This window comes from Arctopsyche grandis, chromosome 9, assembly GCF_051622035.1.
Source record: "Arctopsyche grandis isolate Sample6627 chromosome 9, ASM5162203v2, whole genome shotgun sequence".
Lineage (NCBI taxonomy): Eukaryota > Metazoa > Arthropoda > Insecta > Trichoptera > Hydropsychidae > Arctopsyche > Arctopsyche grandis.
Window position 1 is genome coordinate 26901639 of NC_135363.1, and position 21751 is coordinate 26923389.

General features: G+C 35.5%; 1 protein-coding gene across 1 annotated transcript in view; it reads left to right on the forward strand.

Moving 5' to 3' along the window:
* The window catches only part of LOC143916659 (uncharacterized), a 34001-nt gene that overhangs the window by 7102 nt on the left and 5148 nt on the right, over window positions 1-21751 (forward strand). The window contains exons 2-4 of the mRNA XM_077437856.1: window positions 15286-15441; window positions 15526-15605; window positions 19656-19713. Of these exons, the coding sequence (XP_077293982.1) occupies window positions 15551-15605; window positions 19656-19713 (113 nt within the window). The 5' untranslated portion in view covers window positions 15286-15441; window positions 15526-15550. The remainder of the gene's footprint in view (window positions 1-15285; window positions 15442-15525; window positions 15606-19655; window positions 19714-21751) is intronic.

Below are 21751 nucleotides of genomic sequence, written 5' to 3' on the forward strand. Positions count from 1 at the left end.
GCCATGTTATTTCAGACATGTTTTTCTTCAGCACCCTCCGGAAACAATCCCTTAAACATTTCCACAACAAAAAGCGATCTCGCGCACGTCAATAAAATTTCGATTACGGAACATCTGGCTGTCGAGTTCTCGTTATTACAATATTTCGCGTGGTTCGCTTTCAATTGATGAAGTTTTTGGTTGCCAGATGTTCCGTGATCGAGATTTTAGTGACGTGCGCGAGATCGCTTTTTGCGGAGTAATCACCGAACCGAATTTCATAAGCAAACGAATCAATTTAATACAAAACATAAGATGGTGGTAGCAATCGGTTTTGGCCACAGCACATCAAAATACTTGTCACCAACGATTTGATTAAAATTCATGATTTTTATAAATGAATGATTAAATTTAAATTTGTTGGTGGATTTACTTCATATTTTTTCGATATTTTCATGGACTAGTGCTTGAAAACTTTTTTTCCCATTATCTTTTACATAAATGCTATGTATACATATATAGGTATCGCCATCATATTATATTACACACTGGACCAGTTTATACCCTGTTATATTCTATAACATATGTATATAAAAGAAAATAAGAGATATAAATTGTCGTCTTAATGTGAAACGTAAAGGAGGTGTGTAAAAAAAAGGTTTTATCCGCTTGTGTGTTCTGCGTATGAATGCAAAACTTAAACGTTTGATGTTAAATAGCATGCTTGGATAGAGTATATTTTTAAGTTGGTATGCCGCGTAACAATGTGACCAAATTCGTTTCGGCGCATCGAGAAATAAACGAGGCTTAACCGCTTAGACGCCCAGCCGACGCGCTGAGCGTATAATAGAGCGGCTGTTTGCGCCTTAAGGCGCTTTGGGCAGCTAAGCGGTTAAAAGCGCCGAATGAGTCTCACTGACCATCTACCGCGTGTCCCATGACCAATTGAATTCTTCATACGTACAGTGCATACAAGATTTTTTTCTTCTTACTTATTATATTAAACTACTATTAATATTTACGCAGCCTACATAAAAATATAATCGAAGTTCCAGTATAATAACTCGTTTATAGCCTACCAAAACAAAAACAAAGTACAAAAAACCTGTACAATGCAATTACACACAAGTCTTGTGTAACATAAACCGTTATCAAAAAAACATTTCGAAACGGTATTCACGTCACTCTCTACCTCAAGTTCTCAACCTTGTCCCGCCCTCCGGTGTCTATATGTATTTTAATTCATCGAACTATGTATGTAAGTGTGTGAGCAGCTTTGCAGAGTTGTAATTTGTAGATAATGTTGGGTACCAGTTGTGTGCCTGTCGCAGTAGAGCGAGCTACACGCGAGATCGTTCGTTGCGGTTAATAGTTTTGTCCGATCAATGATGATAATTTGACGGGAAGGTCAGCGCGTCTGGTATATCCCGAAGGTCTGCCAATTTGCCATGCCGAATTTGGCAGACCGTGCTGAAAAAAAAGTGCCAGATAAATCTGCAATGAGTTCTGATCTATGACATTCTGTTGTAAGTTTCATTTTATTAATTCCAAATCTATGATTTTAACAGTTGGATATAGTCGTAGCTAGAGACCCTACGATTGACCAAAAAACGATGGGTCTTTAGCCTTCTTAAGCAAATAGAAAAAAGGTCCACTATAGAGCTTCACCCAGTATATACATATGTGATAATTGCAACATGCATCATTTTCGGTGGGGGTGGCGGAAAAGAATAATTAAACTTGCTGTTATCTCGACACGTTCGGACAGATTTATAAAAATCAGCGAAAATCGAGATGGTGAATAACTCAAATTTTGCGAGGACAGGGATGCCGAATTGGAGGAACCGTTTCAAAGAAAATCAGATAAATTGGCAAAAGCTGATAGGAAACGATCGACCTAGAGTCACATATCCAAGGTCTGGCCAACAGCAACCAGTAGGATCGAACCCGCGACCATTTTGTTCGAAAGCGTTATATGCTAATCACTAGTATATGGCTCCCATGTTAACGTAGGTTTGGATTGTATCCTGCATCCCTTTCGCACATTGATCAAGTAATATCTTAACGTCAAAAGTTTTAAAGGCTATTTCACCCCCTAATTAAGTTTTCTAAGGGCGAGACCTATTCAATTGTGGTTTAAGACCAGAACTATGTGAAAAGATTCGGCAAAATCGTATAGTTTTCGCCTAAAAGTTGACATTAAATGTACTTGCAATTACATTGTACATATACAAGTTGGCTCGGTTGATATTTAAGAGAAGGATACTCATTAAGGCACTCTTCAAATACGATACACGTTCCTACAGTGTTTTGTTTCTGAGAATATTGTTCCAACAGTTTCGGTGATCTGGGAATCTTGTTCTGCGCGAATCTTGATTTTGGACGGCACGTTCATATTATTTGCTCGAGAGCTATAAAAATGTTGGGTTTCATACTGCGTGCAAGTACACCTTTCCAGAGTGCCTTGGTACTCCGTATCCTATATAATTCGCTAGTACGAAGCATTCTCGAGTTCTCATCCATTAAATGGAGCCCTCGGTTCCTTTGTTTGAGAATCGAGAGAGTGCAGAGAAGGTTATATCTAGAAGAGTATATCTTGGGAAGCATTTTTACAAACTAATGATTGGATTGGTATGCAATAATCAAATTCTTGCTGAATTGAACTTCAATGCTCCCAGCAAACTTAGATGTATTAGATACCGGTATTTATTCTCCTCGCTGGAGACACGTACGAGTTTGATGGTTTCGTCGCCTTTTGCCAGGGGCATCAAGCTCCTCAACCGGACTTCTATTGGTTTGGATTTGTTTAATCTAAAATATACTGATCTGGTTGAGAGATTTTTTTAGTTTGGGATCGTAGCATGTTCTATGTATATGTTTTTTATTATATTTATCCTTATTTGTTTTTAATTATGGCTATTTTTTTCATCTTATTGCAAATCTTTTCTTTTTGTGTAGCCACAGTGACGAGTTGGAGCTGATCTGTAATGTCACTATGGCGAAATTGTTAATCTATGTATATATGATTGAATGTCTGTCTGTCTGTCTCGTATAGGCTCCTAAACCACTCAACCGATTACGATGGAACTTTCAGGATTTGTTGTATGTACATATGTCCGGAAAGCTTATTGTTATAAAAAACTGGAAAAAACCTCTTAATATTCGTAATTAAGATTTTACCGATGCGAAAGTTTGAAGCTCCATTGTGAAGTCGAGGAAATGTGTTCGTTGGTAACCACGTTACCAGTTGGTTTATGACGTCACGGCGTTGAAGAGACGTTAGTAGAGCCCCAACTACATAGAGGTAGGACCGGAAGCGTGCTTTTTCCAGGAAACGGAGCGTTTTGGGTCTATTTTCCAGGAAAATGGCAAACTACAAAGCTAGAGAGCATAAAAAAAAGGTTCATCATAAAAATGAACAAAGCACAGCGAACAATAAACGGCGCAAAGTTGGTAAACTCCCGTTCCCGTTGCAATCACTTGAAACGGGAACGGGAATTGCATGCCTTATTCTGGCATTGCAACGCATGCCGGGTTCAGCTAGTAAATAAATAAATATAAGTACACAATCAGCTGGTGGTTTGAATCTGAATTTCTATATATTTTCGTAAATTACTAGGCCTTGTACATATTTGAAATGAACTGTTCCTATCACAACAGTTTTGGTGTATACATATATTAGTTGACTCACGTTTAGCCAGTTTATGGCAATTGAACGGATCTTATATCGTGTGTTGAATTGCACTCAAACTATCGGCCGATTTATGGCGACTTCAATTCAGCCACGAAATGGTGATTTTTCTATTAAAATGAAGCCTTCTTCAAGCCAACAGACTGGAAAAGTTCACTACAAAAGCATGTTCGTCATGTTAGAGCAATAACGTTCTAAATACGATATGCATCGTGATTAGATACATTGAGTCGATTAGATTTGCCAATGGAAATTCGTCGCAATGTCAAAAGCACGATGTCTTTCATTTCTGGTTTTCTTCTATATCGCTTTCACTCTTGCCAAAAATTTCTGCATTATTACACACACTTTGTGTTTACATCTGATGTCATCGCCGGTCCGCGAAGTGAATGCACTCTTCCATTGTGCCTTTCGCTGAATTTGTCGGATGCGCGCGTTTCGCACAATCCCCGGGAAATGTTAATAAAATGCATTCGAATGCAAAAAGTTGTGCATATTCATTGGTGGATGCGATGGCCGATCACGCAGAAGCTACATAACCCAATTATGTCCGTTGCAACTTTGTTGACGTGTCTTAAGTTGCGGCAACTATGGATGTACTAGTGTTGTGCCCGTTGATTTCTACGGGTGGCTGCGGAAAGGAATTGATATACGAATTAAAATACAGTTATATATCTATATATATATATGAAAATGAATGTCTGTGTGTGTGTGTGTGTGTCTCGAATAGGCTGCTAAACCACTGAACCGATTACGATGAAACTTTCAGGATTTGTTGTGTGTACGTCCGGGAAGATTACGGGAAAAACGGGAATGAGTGTCATTGCAACGCAATAATTTCAAATGTGTTCGCTACTTGCGTTTTTCCGACAAATGGGAACGGGAATTGCATGCGTTATTATGGCATTGCAACGCATGCCGGGGTTCAGCTAGTGTATATATAAATGGTTCGGTGGTTATTGGTCACAAAGCGCTCGCCCGTAAGTCTCTAAAATCTATATAACGAAACATCTGGCAGCCGAAAAGTCCATAATACGAAGAGTTCAACTGAAAAGTCCATCGTTGCGTAGGGGTGGGTGGAGGATCCAAATACAAGGCCAAAGTTGCTTCACAGCATTTATTGGGTGATTAAGGAGATCTACGCTCTGCCAGTGCTCCGTCCAGAATGCCTTGGTATGGCCTAAGTACCTGCTTATAAAGGGCAGGTCGATCAGTGCATCTTCCTTGACACGTTTGTTTACCTATTGTTATAGTCACGTACCAAATATGCAGTCCCACGGTCTCGCGCTGTTCTGAGAACTCTAGCGGAAAGTGGCTGGGTGCCGTTACCGACCGCTAAGTCCATTCGGGGGTCTCCATAGTTAGCCGGCAGCACTTAAGCCTGGAGATAATCCTTGAAAGCTGATTATAAAGGCGGCTCTTTTTAGCATATGCTACATATACTTTTTAGCATATGCCAAATATTCCGTATTCGCGATTTTCACGTCAAAAATTGTCTTTTGGGTGATCGTGATGTGACTAATAATCCATTTCCACCTAAAAATAGTGTGAGGTAATTTATAGGCGCGCGCGCATATTACATAATGCGCCTTTCGCCCGAAATGATGAATTAATGTGTGTGTGTGTGTCTTCGTGGATGTGCGTATGTCTTTATGCTCCCATGCATCTGACGCTGACCCCACCCGTTCAAACTCGCTTAATATCATTAAGCCATAGCCAGCAGTTTGGCTTAATGATAGCGTATATATTTAGCATCACTGAGGTCATAGGTTCGTGTCCTCGCCACTGCTGGCTAGATTTGGGGGTTTTGTGACTCCAAATCGATCGTTTCTCTATCAGAGTTTGCCAATTTTATCTGATCATTGCTGAAACGGTTCCTGAAAATTGGTATTAAAAAAAAAAATCTAATCCTGTTGTCACAAAAATCTGCCTGTGTATAATTTGTATTAATTATACACAGTAATCTGAAATCCATAGATGTCACTATGATTATTATTTCTGATTAATTGTTATATTCTATATATTCTGATTGTATATGTATGTATTACTGTATTTCTGATTTCTGATTGTTTATGTATTTCATTAATGTACACCCGTCGCATTGGAGCAAATCTGTAATGGCGAGTGTATTTATTTGTAACAATAAAATAAAATAAATATCAGGAGCACATGTCAGACGCTCCGCCCGCCTCCACGATCACGATCACGTCTCCTCGACACGATCGAGTGCCACGCCACACCACTATGCATAACGTATACTCCTGGCATTCTAAAATTTGTTTGTTTTTTTTTAAATCTGTCGATGCGTCCGTTTTTATATTTTTATTTTATTTTATTTTATTTTAAAAAATCAATACCACAGAGACTTGACAGGTTGCCCCAAAGCGTCAATGTGATTTTAATACAAATAATAAAAATCATAAAAATTACAAAAAAAACACCATAAAAAAAATAATAAAAATCATAAATAAAAAAAAACATAAGAAAATAATAAAAATCATAAATAAAAAAAAAAACATCATAAAAAAATAATAAAAATCAAGTAAAAAATATGTACACAAAATAAGAACAAAGAAATAAGATTGAAAAATTTATATCGTGCTATTTAGGATGTGTTCCACCAACTCAACATAACTGGCATCGAATAGGTCCAAGTAATGTGCCAGTAAGTTGAGGAGTCGAACAGCTCTCGAGAGGGGGGAGTTCATGAGCACGTTTGATTTAGCCCTAATTGGTAAAAATATATCATGTTTTCTTAAAACTCTACGATTTTCCGGGGCCCAGAATTTTAGTTTCTCCAGGATAGTGGGATTGTGAATCTCTCCTCTAAGTAATTTTACGAAATGTTTCCCAAGAAATAAATCTCTTCTCTTTGCCAGGGAGTTGAAACCCAAAGATCCCAAGACAAAGGCACTAGGGAACAGATATGGATAAAATCCAAATGTCTTCAGATATAAAAATCTAAGGAATTTCCTTTGGACTCGTTCCAACATTAGAGAGTAACGAAGTTGATAGGGAGACCATATAATGGAGCCAAACTCGAGCACACTGCGAACTAATGTACAATATAAGAGACGAATGGCAGTGAGCCCTAGTTCGGACGAATTACGGATTACGAATCCAAGGATTTTTGTTGCCCTATCACAGATATTCTCAATGTGAATGTTGAAACTCCAACTATTTTCGAAGACTATTCCCAGATCAGATATAAATAATTCTCTCTGAAGAAGAGAATCATGAAATTTATACGGATAATTAATAGGAGAACGAGAACGAGAGTAAGAAATGACCCGACACTTTAGGATATTGAAGGGAAGTTTATTAACATTAGCCCATTCATAAATAGAATTCAAATCCTCTTGCAAATAAAGAGCGTCAGGTAAATCAATTATTCTCTTATAGATTTTTAAGTCATCCGCATATAATAAAAATTTAGAATGGTGAATAGAAGATTGAATATCGTTGATAAATATTAGGAATAATAAAGGGCCAAGATTTGATCCTTGGGGAATCCCAGAAGTGGCAACATACTCATAAGAAAAGCAACTCCCAAACTTAACGAATTGACGTCGATCCTGTAAATAAGAAATAAAAAGACCAACAAGATTATAAGTAAATCCAATAAAACTTAATTTACTAACCAAAATTTTATGATCAACTTTATCAAACGCCTTCTCAAAATCAGTATATATTACATCCATTTGATTATTACAATCCAAAGTGCTGGTTATGTCATTAGAGAAACATAACAAGTTGGTAATAGCTGATCTGGCCGGACGAAAGCCATGCTGCTGATCAATGAGCATACTTTGAAAGTGATTAAAAATGTATCTGTGTAATATTACCTCAAACATTTTGGCTGGCGCTGACAAGATAGTTATTGGTCTGTAGTTCCTTACACAAGATTTATCGTCCTTCTTATGAATAGGAGTTACTTTAGAGCATTTCCATAAATTGGGGAATGAAGAGTTCCTTAGAATTAAATTAAAAATGAATTTTAAAGGTTCTAAGAGACTAACCTCACATCCTTTTAGGATGTAATTAGGGATGGAGTCAGGACCGGAAGAATAAATATTTTTTAACTTTAGAAAGCCATATTTCAGATCGGAAGAGTCAAGATGATTAATCGCTAAAGTGGGGAAAGTAAATTCCGAGTCATTGGTAGGTTCCATGGAATCAGTAGGATTATTGAAAACTGATTTAAAAAAGTCGGCAAATCCATTAGCAATGTTTTGATCACCCTCTAACAATCCAGAATCATTGTACATAATGGTCGACTTTACACGATTTACACGTTTAGAATTGATGAAGTTCCAGAATTTCTTAGGGTTTTTAACTATGGAACTTTCACAATCAGCTACATAAACATTATATGCATTATTAATTAATTTCTTAATTTCCGTACGTAAAATACGGAAATTATTTAAGATAAGAGGATTGCTCGATTTCTTCCAGAGTTTATGTGTTTGATATTTACTTTTTAAGAGATTAATAATTTCTTTAGTAAACCAAGGCGGATAAATCCTTTTACTCGTCACTAATCCTTTCAACCGAAAACAATCATTAAAAATAGAATATATAATGTCATAGAAATTAGAGAGGGCCAAATTAACATCTTTGCACTCATAAACTCGCTCCCATTGACAATTACAAAGAATATCATTTAAATATTTGAAATCAACATTTGTAAATAACCATCCATTTAGGACAGAGGTATTAAGACAGTTATTTATTAAACGAAGTGAGGAATAAGTTATAGTTAATTTTAAATGAATATCAAGAGCAGGATGATAGCTGTCTTCAGGAACCAAGGAATCAACTGAATTTGAAATAATAATATTCTGACAATCTAAATTTGTTAATAGAAAATCCAACATGGAATTATTAAAATAGTTTCGAATAGTATTAATTTGTTTTAAGTTGAATAAAGATATAAAAAAATTAAGGTCATCAGGAAAACAGTTAGAAGAATTCAGATTAAAATCTCCAGATATAAAAATGCGACCATTACTTAAATGTGAATAATTAGATATAATTAAATCAAAAAATCGCTTATAAATATTTGGTGGAGATCTTGGTGGAAAATAAATAGTACATATGTATATAAAAAAAGGAATGTTAACAAATCTTAGTTTTAGCCATACACATTCATGAATGTCCTCAAGATGACTAAGTCTTTCAACCGAAATAATATTTGTATTATGTATTACTATATATATATATATATGTATATATATATATATATATATATATATATATATATATGTATTACTAGCGTTCTGCGTTAAAATAAAGTTATATGTTATATATAAATATAGTGTAAGGTAATTTATAGGCGTATGAATGCGCCGCGCCGTTCACCCGTTCGAAATGATGAATTAATGTGTATGCATCTTTGTAGATGTGTGTATGCTCCCGCGCAGCGCATCTGACGATGACGTCACCCGTCGCTCAATTATTACGCATCTATTATTTTTATTAAACACCCATATGCTACATCATGTTCACCGACTTAATGTATGCGCATTAATTAAGTCGTGCTCTTCGAATTTAATGTATTCACGCGCATATATTACCGGCATTAAAATGCACCTATTGGTCAATGGTTTAAGTCCACGTGGACCACTTCACTCTGATTGTCTATGCGCCCTGTTCGCGTGTATTTATTTTATTAAATATCTCTAGGCACAACATATGTATACTCCTGGTGTTCCACAATTTTGTTTTTTGAAATCTCCATACTGGTCAACGCGTCTGCCACATACACACATATCCACATACTTCGTGTCCGTTTTTATATATATGTATATATATATATATATAATTATTATATGTAGTTATTAAATGTCGCTGTTGCTATTGTCTCGAGTGATATACAATGAAAGTGAATCTGTGGTATGATTAAAATGTTATGGCATTGCGATGGGTTCGATTCCCAACGGTTCCGCTCTCGTTTTTCACTTTCATTGACGACGCTATATTCGCGTCATCTTTCTTACATCGAACGTCATTAACTTTGATGTATTTTTTTTACTCTGGTCATTGGTCTTTTTTTCAATGTTACTGTTTTTTCAATACTACATCTAGTTTTGTATGAATGGCGTTTCGCGTAACTTAATCATATTCACTGTGACATGTTGATAATGATGCACAACATGCGTTGAAGATGTCACCAGCAAAGTTGCTTGTCAGATGCTGGTATTGTTGCCATTCAACGCTCGGAACATTGAATGACTGAAAAGTCATACTTATTTCTACCGTTTGTACAGATGTTTCAAAACTATAGAATGGCTGGGTATACTTGTACGATATGTCAATATATACCAATACGAATGCCAATATTTTTGCATCTACTTTATATGTAGTATTAAGACATTTGCATAAAATAATATAAATATACATTACCCACTCGCAGTGTGCGTTTTTGCTTTCTTTTTCTGATAGTCGAATTTAATCTAACGTTAATTAATGTATGACGAATATGCTGCAGTAAACTGCCCAAAATATTCGCCGAGAAATAGCTACGACGAACAAATCGCTATAGGCAAGTTTTTCGTACCATGCTTTTTTGCTCTCTTAAAAGCAACTACGACTAGCCGCCCTTTAATTATAACCACACTTATGGTAGGGACAGTTGCTTTTTTGCTGTCTTGCTTTGAACACTAGTGGAGCGGTGTGCTATTTGCAAAAGCATCTGCAACTAGCCGTCAATTTTTTTTAGAAAAAACGTTAGTGCTCAAAGTAATAGAGCAAAAATAACTTGTTTTTGATTTTTAAATGCTTTTTATTATTACGAAATTATGTTCACAATACATCTTATATCTATTTTAATAGCTACTGATCTACTGATCATTTTCTATTTTACAATTTAATTTAATTTGGTTAGTAATCATAGTATTATATTATTCTAATGTTAATCTACAGCATAATAGGAAAAAGAGCTCAAAAACCTATTTACAATCCTTATAAATGTTCATAATACATCTAATACATAATATTAATTAAAGACCCTCTAAAGTCGATGACTTAAAGCAGATTGTGTGTAGGTAATCTGTGTTTATACCTGAAGGGTATGTCCAAACATGTCCTCCTATAAGAAATTAACAACAGTGCAGCCTATCTAGGCTGTAACTAGGGATTGGGTCACTGTTGTTAATTGCCAGCAGTATGGCTCAGTAGTGACGTGTATGTTTAGCACCAAGTGATTATTAGGTTCGATCCCGCTATACTGCTGGTTATACTTGGATATTTGTGAGTCCAAGTCGATCGTTTCAAACCGCCCGGATTCCTGGAAAAAACACGGTCTCTATCCGCGCTCTAGTTATAACTAGTGGCCGGACCCACAGTGCGCCGTTTATTGTTCAATTGTTGTAAATGATTTGTTAAAGGTTCGCCGAACCTTTTTTTTTTTACTCTGGCTTTTTAAATAGAGCCGAACCGTCCCGATTCCTGGAAATAGGAAATAGTCTAGTTATAACTAGAGGTAGGATAGTCACAGTGCTATCCATTGTTCGGCAAACCTTTTACAATGCATAAAAATTATTTATGTCCTTTTGTACTAGCCTCTATACTGGTGAATTATGGACCAGATACAAGCGGGAGACGATGAGGAAGATAAAAGTACAATACAACAACTGTTACCGTGCTCTTTTCGGGTTACCTAGGAGCTGTAGCGCGTCGCAAATGTTTGTAGAAGGGCATGTGCCTCACTTTGAAGCCATTCTCAGGATGAGAGCGGCCTCTCTACGTCTTCGTATATTTTTATCGCCTAATTGTCTTCTTGCTGCTGCATCTTCTCATTTGCATTCTTCATTGTATGTTCGATGGATGGAACTGCTACACCGACCGCCTTGAATAGACATAAAATTATTATTATTTTTATTATTTATTATTATTATTACTATTTATTATCAGTAATATTTATATATTTATTTATGTATTTATTTATTTATTTTTTGTTTACTATTTTTCAATACTTTTTTTATTATCTATATATTATTTATATGGGCGTTGGGGATTGCACTATTCTCCTCATCGTCTGGAATAAAAGCTATTATTATTATTATTATTATTATTTACAACCTTTGAACAATACACGGCCCCCTCAGGCTCCGGTGACTAGTTATAACTATCAAATCCGATACAATTTCGAATAAATGATGAAACTTGGTCCATACTCTCAACGACTGTACGAATTGTCATCGTATAAAATGTTTAAATCTGTAGATCTTTCATCAAGTAGGATTTCTGCAAACTCAAACGAAAAAGTTGAACTTGTATTGAACTGATTAATTTGTACTAATCCGCCATTTAAAATCGCTCGCAGCGCCAACTGCCGGCACAGCATACGAAGCTTGTCCGTTCGTTTCGATTACGCGAATATATTTATACATTTAAAGACTTCCTGTCAAAGACTAGTGCTAATATAGATGTCGCCATATTGTTGATCGAAAAGCGTTCGCAGCGCTACCTAGCGTTTCCCGGGCTCAAATTGATGCCATTTGCGCGCTCGTTACAAACATGGCGTTGAGTAATGACCGTCGTGAACTTCATTGCACTTGTAGGCGTTTTTGTTATGGTGATGATTGAGAGCGACTCGTTTAGAATGTATATAAGGTAGATAATTTCTACGGAAGAAATGTGTCGAGAGATTTTTGTATTTTTTAGCCGAACAGGAAGAGTTTGCTCGGTCTACTTGTCACGGAAGGCTAGGGTGACTGTAATTTCGATGCAGATTTTTTTTCTTCTAATCATTGGATTATTATTCTCGTTTTTGTGGCGTTTAGAAGCTGTGTTGATGGTGAAACAACGGTTCTAATAATAACGTCTCCTGTCTGCAGATTATAAATTGTCCGAGATCGTTTTAACCTTTTGAGCTCTCTGAGGTCGAATCAAAATTTAGATCAGCGATGGCAAAAAAGCGGTGTTGGGAATTTATTAATTAAAAAAAAAAAATTACCTTAGTTTATAATTTTATTCAAAATCTACCCTGATTTAATTGACTCTTTAAACGTGTTAAATGCCTGTCATAGCTACTGCTTGACTTAAATAGCTGTCATTCAATAAAGTCGAGGCCGTCAAGATAATTTTTATTCAAGCTGTTTGACAAGTTTTATAATCAAAATGGGTGCTAATTAATTGATCTTTAATTTAGATTATATTCACTTTCATTAAAATAATGTACACTCATAACTAGACTTTACAAAGCTAGAGTACAAAAAAAAAGGTTGGGCGAACCTTTAACAAAGCATTTACAACAATTGAGCAATAAACGGCGCGCTGTGGGTCCGGCCACTACTCATAACTAAAGGGCGGCGTTGGGACGATGCTTTATGTACAAAAATGGTTCACTATTGTCAACCGTGTATTTTGATCTCTTGCTTTGTACGGTAATGGAGAGGTCTATTGTTACTTGACGAGCACCAAGCCAACGACGAAGTCTGATCATAAATAAGTCCTCGCCATCTGCTGGTTAGATTTGGGGGTTTTGTGACTCCAAATCGATCGTTTCTCTATCAGAGTTTGTCAATTTTATCTGATCATTGCTGAAACGGTTCCTGAAAATTGGTATTAGATCTATACCTGTTGTCACAAAATCTGCCTGTGTATAATTTGTAATAATTATACACAGTAATCTGAAATCTATAAATATCTCTATAGACATCTCTATAATTTCGTATTTATTATTTGTATAATAATTGTACACAAAAAAAGTCTAAAAATAATCCATAGATGTCTCTATGATTATTATTTCTGATTAATTGTTATATGCTATATATTCTGATTGTATATGTATTACTGAATTTCTGATTTCTGATTGTTTATGTATTCTGTATTTCGTTAACGTACACCCGTCGCATTGGAGCAAATCTGTAATGACGAGTGTGTATTGATTTGTAACAATAAAATAAGATAAAATAAATAACTAATATAGTTGAATAAAATAAAACAAATTATTCAACTTTAATAAAAAAAAAATTCTAAATTTAATAAACTATGTGAATTAAAAATCTGACATTAAACAAACATATTCCACGTGAAAAAAATTATTATCACTTTAATTTATTTATTCAGTTAAAATAAAAAATCACGTTATTTTGTTTTTTACTGGCAATCTTCTTCTAATATGTATATAATTTCGACAGAGACTATGTATGTATGTATGTATGTAAGGTTTGTTGGTAATCGAAAAACAAATCAAAGTTTCTATGACTACGATTCGATATGGTCGAGTATTATTTTTTTTCGATTCAAATAAATTTAATAAAAATCAAATTAATATTTACTATTAGATTCGCCATGTTTTAACTGTTTATATTACAAATACTGAGCGAAGCCAGGTAAAACAGCTAGTAATACATAATTTCGAAAGAGACTTTGTTAGGTTTGGATGGTAGATTCCATGGTTCGGTGATTACTGGTCACAAAGCACTCGTCCCAAAGTCACTAAAATCTATATAACGGAACATCTGCCCGCCGAAAAGTCCATCATAACTAACTAGAACTTGAGTGCCAAAAATTACATATCCGCGTTTTTCATGGTAAAAAATGTCTTTGTGACCACCGCAATGTGACTAATAATCCAATTACCAGAATCCATGACGTTAAATTTAATAAAAAAACAAATAAATTTAATAAAATGATTACTATTAGATCAGCCATGTTTAAGCGGCTTGTATTACAAATACCGAGCGAAGCTGGGTAAAACCACTAGTTTTCCAATATAGTCCTCTTGTGTCCATAACCTCCTTTTACATACATACATATATATATATATATATATATATATATATATATATATATATATATATATATATATATATACATGTAATAATCTAACTGTTTTTGCCGCACAGCTTTACTTCCGTGTGCGCAAACAGGATACAATGGGACTCAGTATTACGTCACCTAGTTACCTTGGATCCTGCTCTAAATATATCAAGTTGATTTCTATCCAAACTTAGTGAATAATATCAAAAATAAAGTTCAATTATATATTCCCCAATCAAAATCATATGTTTTCGAATGCTTTGGAACTACAAATACTTATATATTATAATATGATAATATTTTCACTGTCTCAAATGCCAATTGGGTGGCCCTTTGGTTAGAATAGTAATATAAATCCAACATTATAGCCAATTATTTTTGCACATCTGTCATAGTTGTCGTTGCTTAGACTTATGGGTCATTCATTCATTTCGATCTTTTTCACAGTACTGCATGCACAAATATGAATGGCAAGATGATACCTGTTAATCGCTGCATGCTGAAGTAGAGCTACATAATTATAGAGTATTAAAAGTCATCTTAGTTGATTGGGTGGTGAGAGGCATTGATTCACTTCCTTCATCTGATTTTTACTGCATTGATATGGAACATGTGAAAAATACATGACGCGTGTAAGAATTCCATTATGTAAATTTGGCGTTTATTTTTTACACGTACATCTATTATTATGTTTATGAATAAGTAAGCACTGTTCCACTTGACGTGTAGTCACAACGTGCCGGCGCCATCGAAAGTGAAAGCATTCTATAGAAGTGGTCTTTCGTTGCGGAAGGTGTCCATTGCGCAATCCGACAATGAATCACATTGCTCTCTTCTCGTTTCAGCGTTCTGGTGTTCCCTCCCGTGAGCAACTATCGCCGTTTCCTCATCCACAGGACCGCCGAGGAGCTCAAGCAGCAGCACGGCCAATTGGCCACCTTCTCTATAGGTCAGGGCGACGACAGACGGACCGTCGTCTGCTATGAGAATCAGATCATCAAGTAATTTTTTATAATCAAACCCATGTAATACTAATCAGTAAGTAGTGTAACAGATGTAATTCATAGATTATTCATATGTTGTAGGAACGTCGACGATAATTCGGACAAAATGGTCGTCGAATCTTCGTTCAAGCCTTCGGAATACTCTGTGACTAACAATGCAGGTAAATTATGCAATAAATATAATGTCTGGTGTTTGACGATTTCATGGTATGTGGGATTTGGTCCATCAGGCCGATAGCCAAACAAGGTTGACACAATTAAACATGCGAATATGTTCAATTTACCGTATGTTATTTGATCCAACAGTTTCTTTGGTTGAATAAAACTCACTGTAACTGTCATTATTATGGTGTTGATCAATGTAATTTTAAATAAATTCCGACACTTAAACGTTAAAGAACCTTGTTTGACCACTCTCTAACTGTTTTGCTGTTAGCTGAATTTAATTTGATTGTTTATTTATTTATTAGAATTAGGCTGCGTGCATAGAGACGCGACAAGACTGACTTCTTATCATATTGTAATGCCATGAGAGAGTGGTATTGATACGATGTTATATGTACGACCTTATACATATGTATATTTGAGTATTTTCGTCAAATTAGCAGAAAAGTCTCTAGAAAAGACGTTTATGGACGTTTGATATATTTTATATGGACACATTCATGTATTACGTAGCGTAGACGTAACAGCAGTAGCTGACAAAATCTATTCATGCTATACAGCAGTACATGTCACCGTAACGTATCAAGCAAAACCGGTTTTCTTTGGCCGTTGTGGTAATATTCACTCGTCACGACGTCATTGTAGCGAGTGCACGCGTACTAACGAAAATGTGCATATGAATATGTTCGGAAACGTCAAATTGTGACAATATTGACACGACGCAAGCAATGTTGTATATATGTAAGCCGATTTTGCCGTGTACTCGGCCAAAACTTGTCCGAACGTGCCCTGCTGCATAGTATGAATAAAAGATGTCGTTTACGTGAGATGCTGTGCTGTAGTGTTTCTGTGAACTGCTGGATAGTATAGGGCTGCCATAATTGTCGAGATGCCGACCGGGACGTTTGGAAATTGAATGATAGAAGGTAGAATTAAAAAAACACATGATTTTAACTACAATCAACAACTTAGACTGAACTATGGGAGCACTTTTTGTATTTTAATTTTGGTATCATAGGAAAAGGAAGTGGACAAAGTGAGTGCTGGAATGGTACCCATGAAAATATAAAAGGGTGAAAGGAAGATTGCAAAGAAGACTTCTTCTTCTTCTTCTTAATGTCCTGTCCGCATCCGGACGTTGGTGACCACTTCTTTGATTACACTGTTCGACAGGAAAAATGTTTCAGAGACGGGATATGACTTTTCTTATAGATCTATGCCCAGTGAACACGAATCTGGTAATAAAAAGTGTTGATTGGCTCGAGATTCGGAGATATTTTTTCACAATTATTTATCTTTGAAATGTTCATTATCTTCATATTTAATTTAATTTTGATTTTTGTTTTTATTTTCCATGTCTATTTTTATTTTTATTCGGGTGCTTAAAATGTACTGATACTTATTTTTACACTATAAATATTCGTATTCAATAAATATATTATTAAATTCAAATCCTTCTAATTATTTCATTACAAAATTATTTAAAAACACATTGAAAAAAGTTTGTGACCACTATATCGTTGTATACACATGATGCAGCGTAAAATGATGCAGCGCACACAACACAAATTTGTGCTCTACTAATACGAAGTTTTTGGTCACAATTTTACCGGTTTAAAATTCACCACACATCCAATTAACCCTTTTAAACGAAATCAAAAAATAGTGTGGCCAGAACACTATCCTAATAAACATGTTTCAATAGAAAATACTCAATATAATATAGTATTGACAGTGGGAAAAAATCACAAGTGAAAATACGTAATTTTGACTTTTGATTTGAACTGGACGACTACTTAGAGAGATTTGAAAGCTGAAAAGTACTACAAATGAAAGATAAAATACCCGACTCTAGATTCCAATATTCATTTTGAACAGAAAATTAACAGATTTTGAGAAATCGACCGAACAACACCAAGATATAGAAAAATCGCACGATTTAAAAAACACATATATCTCCGAATCTCGAGCCAATCAACACTTTTTATCACCAGATTCGTGTTCACTGGGCATAGATCTATAAGAAAAGTCATAACCCCTCTCTGAAACATTTTAAAAGTCGTCATTTGTCGAACAGTGTTATTTGAAGATATCCGCATCAGTCTTCAGCGGCTCGGAACAGATCTTCAGCGCTTATATCGACGCCTACACAACTTCTTCCTGCCAATTCATTTTCTATCTTCTATTTTGCCCATGGTTATCAAACGGAGAAATTCGCATTTTGGACCCCGTATCACGTATCCGAGATATTGCATCTTTCTCCGCTTGATGACAGAAACAAGTTCCCTGCCTCTCCCTATCATGCCGAGGAAAGCTTCATTTGATACTTTTTTGGTCCACGGGATCTTCAGCATACGCCTGTTTACCCACATCTCAAAAGCTTCGATGCGGCTGATCATCCTGGTCTTCAGAGTCCACGTTTCACATCCTGCAAGGAAGACGGGCGGACAAAATTATTAAAATGTGTCAGGTGAGATGGATGGATGGATGAGCAAATGTGTGATGACGATTTTGGCGCCCCCGGATTTTGAAGGCCGGGGTCGTCGCTCCTTTCGCTTTGTATACGATTGAGTAATTGCATTGCAATAAATCACCCGGTGATTATTGTCCTTGACGCTTTATCGCCCTTGCACCTTTCATTCTCACATTTACCTGGTTTTCTTCAGTTGTTTTTTGTCCGACTGCTGAATAGAAAACTGGGACGTATGGCAGCCCTACGATAGTATGAGTAGACCTTGAATATTGTACGTTTCGGAGGAGAGACTGATGTGACCCGTTCGTGAGACACTAGCGAGTTAATGTCCAACTTTTCTAAACTTACAAAAAATATGCTTAAAATTTCTTAATTAACTATGACGCTCAAACACCCGATAGTCTTAAACCTAATACATACAATTATCGAAAAAGTCAATGTCAAATATGCAATGCGTAGACAGCATTAATCAATATATGTACATACGGATGCGGTGCATCCGCTCTAAAATCGCCACTCAAATTGAACGACAGATTAACGGACGGCTGCTTTAAATGCAATTCTCGTCTTCTCGAATGATAGATTGCACATCAGATGACGGGTAACCTTTCGATATGCACAGATGCAATTATTAAAATTGAGTTGGATCTTTCAGGCGAGTTTAATAAGGGAAGATTCGATAAGTTCTTCTCGAATGATAGATTGCACATCAGATGACGGGTAACCTTTCGATATGCACAGATGCAATTATTAAAATTGAGTTGGATCTTTCAGGCGAGTTTAATAAGGGAAGATTCGATAAGTTCCGAATCTTGCCTTATTAAACTCGCCAGAAAGATCCAACTCAATTTTAATAATTGCATCTGTGCACATCGAAAGGTTACTCGTCATCTGATGTGCAATCTATCATTCGAGAAAACGAGAATTACGTTTAAAGCTGCCATTCTGTTAATCTGGCGATTTTAGAGCGGATGCACCAAACCCGTACATGCATGTGATGCATTCTAAACTTCTAACAAAAAGTATCCCAGAAATGCTTAAAATTTGATAATTAACGATGACGCTCAAACACCCGGTAGTCTTAAACCTAATAATACATACAATTATCGAAAAAGTCAATGTCAAATATGCAATGCATAGACAGCATTTAGACTTCCTATTTAGGCTTAGTCAAATTTGACGTATCGGCTATTTCAAATATGGCTTTTGATCTTATGACGCGACCTTGCGCACCATTAGAGCTGCGTGCAAAAAGAGACTGGTGTGACTGGAACCTCGCGTAATCCACGGTAATCTGGCACAATTGAGATCTCGCACGGGTAACGAGCACACGCACCGCGGTACAGTGTCACCGTTTGTCGGCGGCGCGTGTTCCACTTCGGTTTCGGTACCCATAAGCGTCCGACTTCCTTCCTGGTGGTGTTACCGAACGTGTGATGCAACCGACCGGTGTTTATTGTGCAATCTAGTCGACTTTGCGGTTAAATAACACGGCCGTAAGTGTTATGCTGGTGTGTGTAAGATGGCTACGTTGGAGTACATCGAGTGAAAGTTCTCCGTTGTCTTTTCGCAGGTGGGGAGAGCTCAGGCGCGTGTCGTCCTCATCACACTCAGCAGCAGCAGCCGCAGAGGTAACATTCTCCCTTTGCTCTTTCGGGTTCTGCAAAAAGTGGTGCGTGACCCGTTTGAGTATAGCTCTCGGAGGGAGCTTTTAAACTTTTTGTTGTTGATAGTGTTTGTATACTGTTCAATTATACTTTGTGTGGGTTGGATTCCGTTTGCATAACCGAGTTTAATTATTCTTCTACTCTATCTTGTTGTTAAAATTTTGAACTATTATATTCAGAATTATTTTTTATTGAAGTTTTTTAATTTTATTCAATCGGGCTAAATCCTTTTTGCCTAACTAAGCTTAATTCTATTATTCCTTTGTTGGGTTGTGTAAAATTTATTTATTTATTATTAAATAGCAAATTGCTAATGAATTATTTAACAATTAACAATTTTAAACTAACAACTAACAACTATAATATAACATAGTTAGCAAAAATATTCTTATCTGCAGCGTGTTTATCGTATGTTTAACGGGGAGCTGAACGAAGTTGATCTGTTCGGTATTTCCTTACATCAATTCAGGACTAACATCAAGAGAATCTTGACAGATTGATCCATTTCTTCGTCTATTCTATTATATAACCTTTTTCCAATTTTTTAAAACTTTGGTTTAGTTATGCAATGTGCTATTTAGTCATGTTATAGCTTTTATTCTTTTCCTTTTCATTTGTTTATATTTGTAAAAATCTGTAATTGGACTTGGATGCTATATATATATATATATATATATATATATATATATATATATATATATATATATATATATATATATATATATATATATATATATATATATATATATATATATATATATATATATATATATATATATATATTATATATTTACTCTTTATTTTTATGCATTTCTATATCTTCTAAATAAATAAAAAAATATAATTAGTAACCCTAAAATAATATAATTTAATTCCAAACATAGCATTTTATTAAACTTATATATATAAATAAGGGGTAATATTTTTGGCACGGCTGTAAAATAAATTACACGACAAATGTGAAAACGACATTTAATGTCAAAATTAACGGTTCGGTGATTATTGGTCACAAAGCGCTCGCCCAAAAGTCGCTAAAATCTCTATAACGTGACATCTGACAGCCGAAAAGTCCATCATACTAACGAGAACTCGAGTGCTAAATATTTCGTATTCGCTATTTTCATGGCAAAAATTGTCTTTTGGGCGATCGCAATGTGCGTGGTAATCCAATTGCCCAAATTAACATCTCTAAAATAGCTCGCACGACAGAATCGGCGTTCGCTAGGCAGATCAAACGTCAAACAGGTTGCCAGTAACAAAAATAAAATTTGACGTCTCAGTGAAATCATAACCAGTTACATTTTCACTGGGTAATCGTAATATCTTAGCGGTAAACGCTTATTTATGTAAGGGTTGGGTTAGGTTAGGTTAAGTTAGGTCAATGTTTGTAATTGTCTAGGAAGGCGCATTGTTGTCTACCTGTTAGGCCTTCCTGGTATATATAATACATATCTATGTAAAAAATAAAATATCTATTTTATTTTTACTTATGTGGGTTGGATCATTTTTGCATAATTGCATAAGTTTAATTGGTCTGTCAGAATTTCGACTCTTTTTTTAATAATATTCATTTTCCGGTGAATATGAAGTAATAATTCATTGATTTTAACTTACAATGTATGTGTCAATCATTGACTATCCCTTCTTTTCGTTGAATTTGAAAGAAATTATCCCATCTTCATATTGGCCATGTTTGACTGCATTTTACTCTTCCTCGTGTGTTGGTGATTATGAAAGTGACCCAATTCACTCATCGCAGCCGTAATATTTTGAACTTTTTCTTTTTAATTGTTCCACAATGTCAGTGTGTGTATCATAACAAAAACAAAGCAACTTTTGTTAGCAAAAATAAACTATGCACAAAATTCCCCTACTAACATTTCGTAAACCAGTTTTTTAGAGATAAACTTGATTCGTGCATAAGTTAATATAGGAAATAATTTCATATATCAATCAATCTATCAATGAGTTAATTATTCAATCGATTCAGCTGTAATTTGTG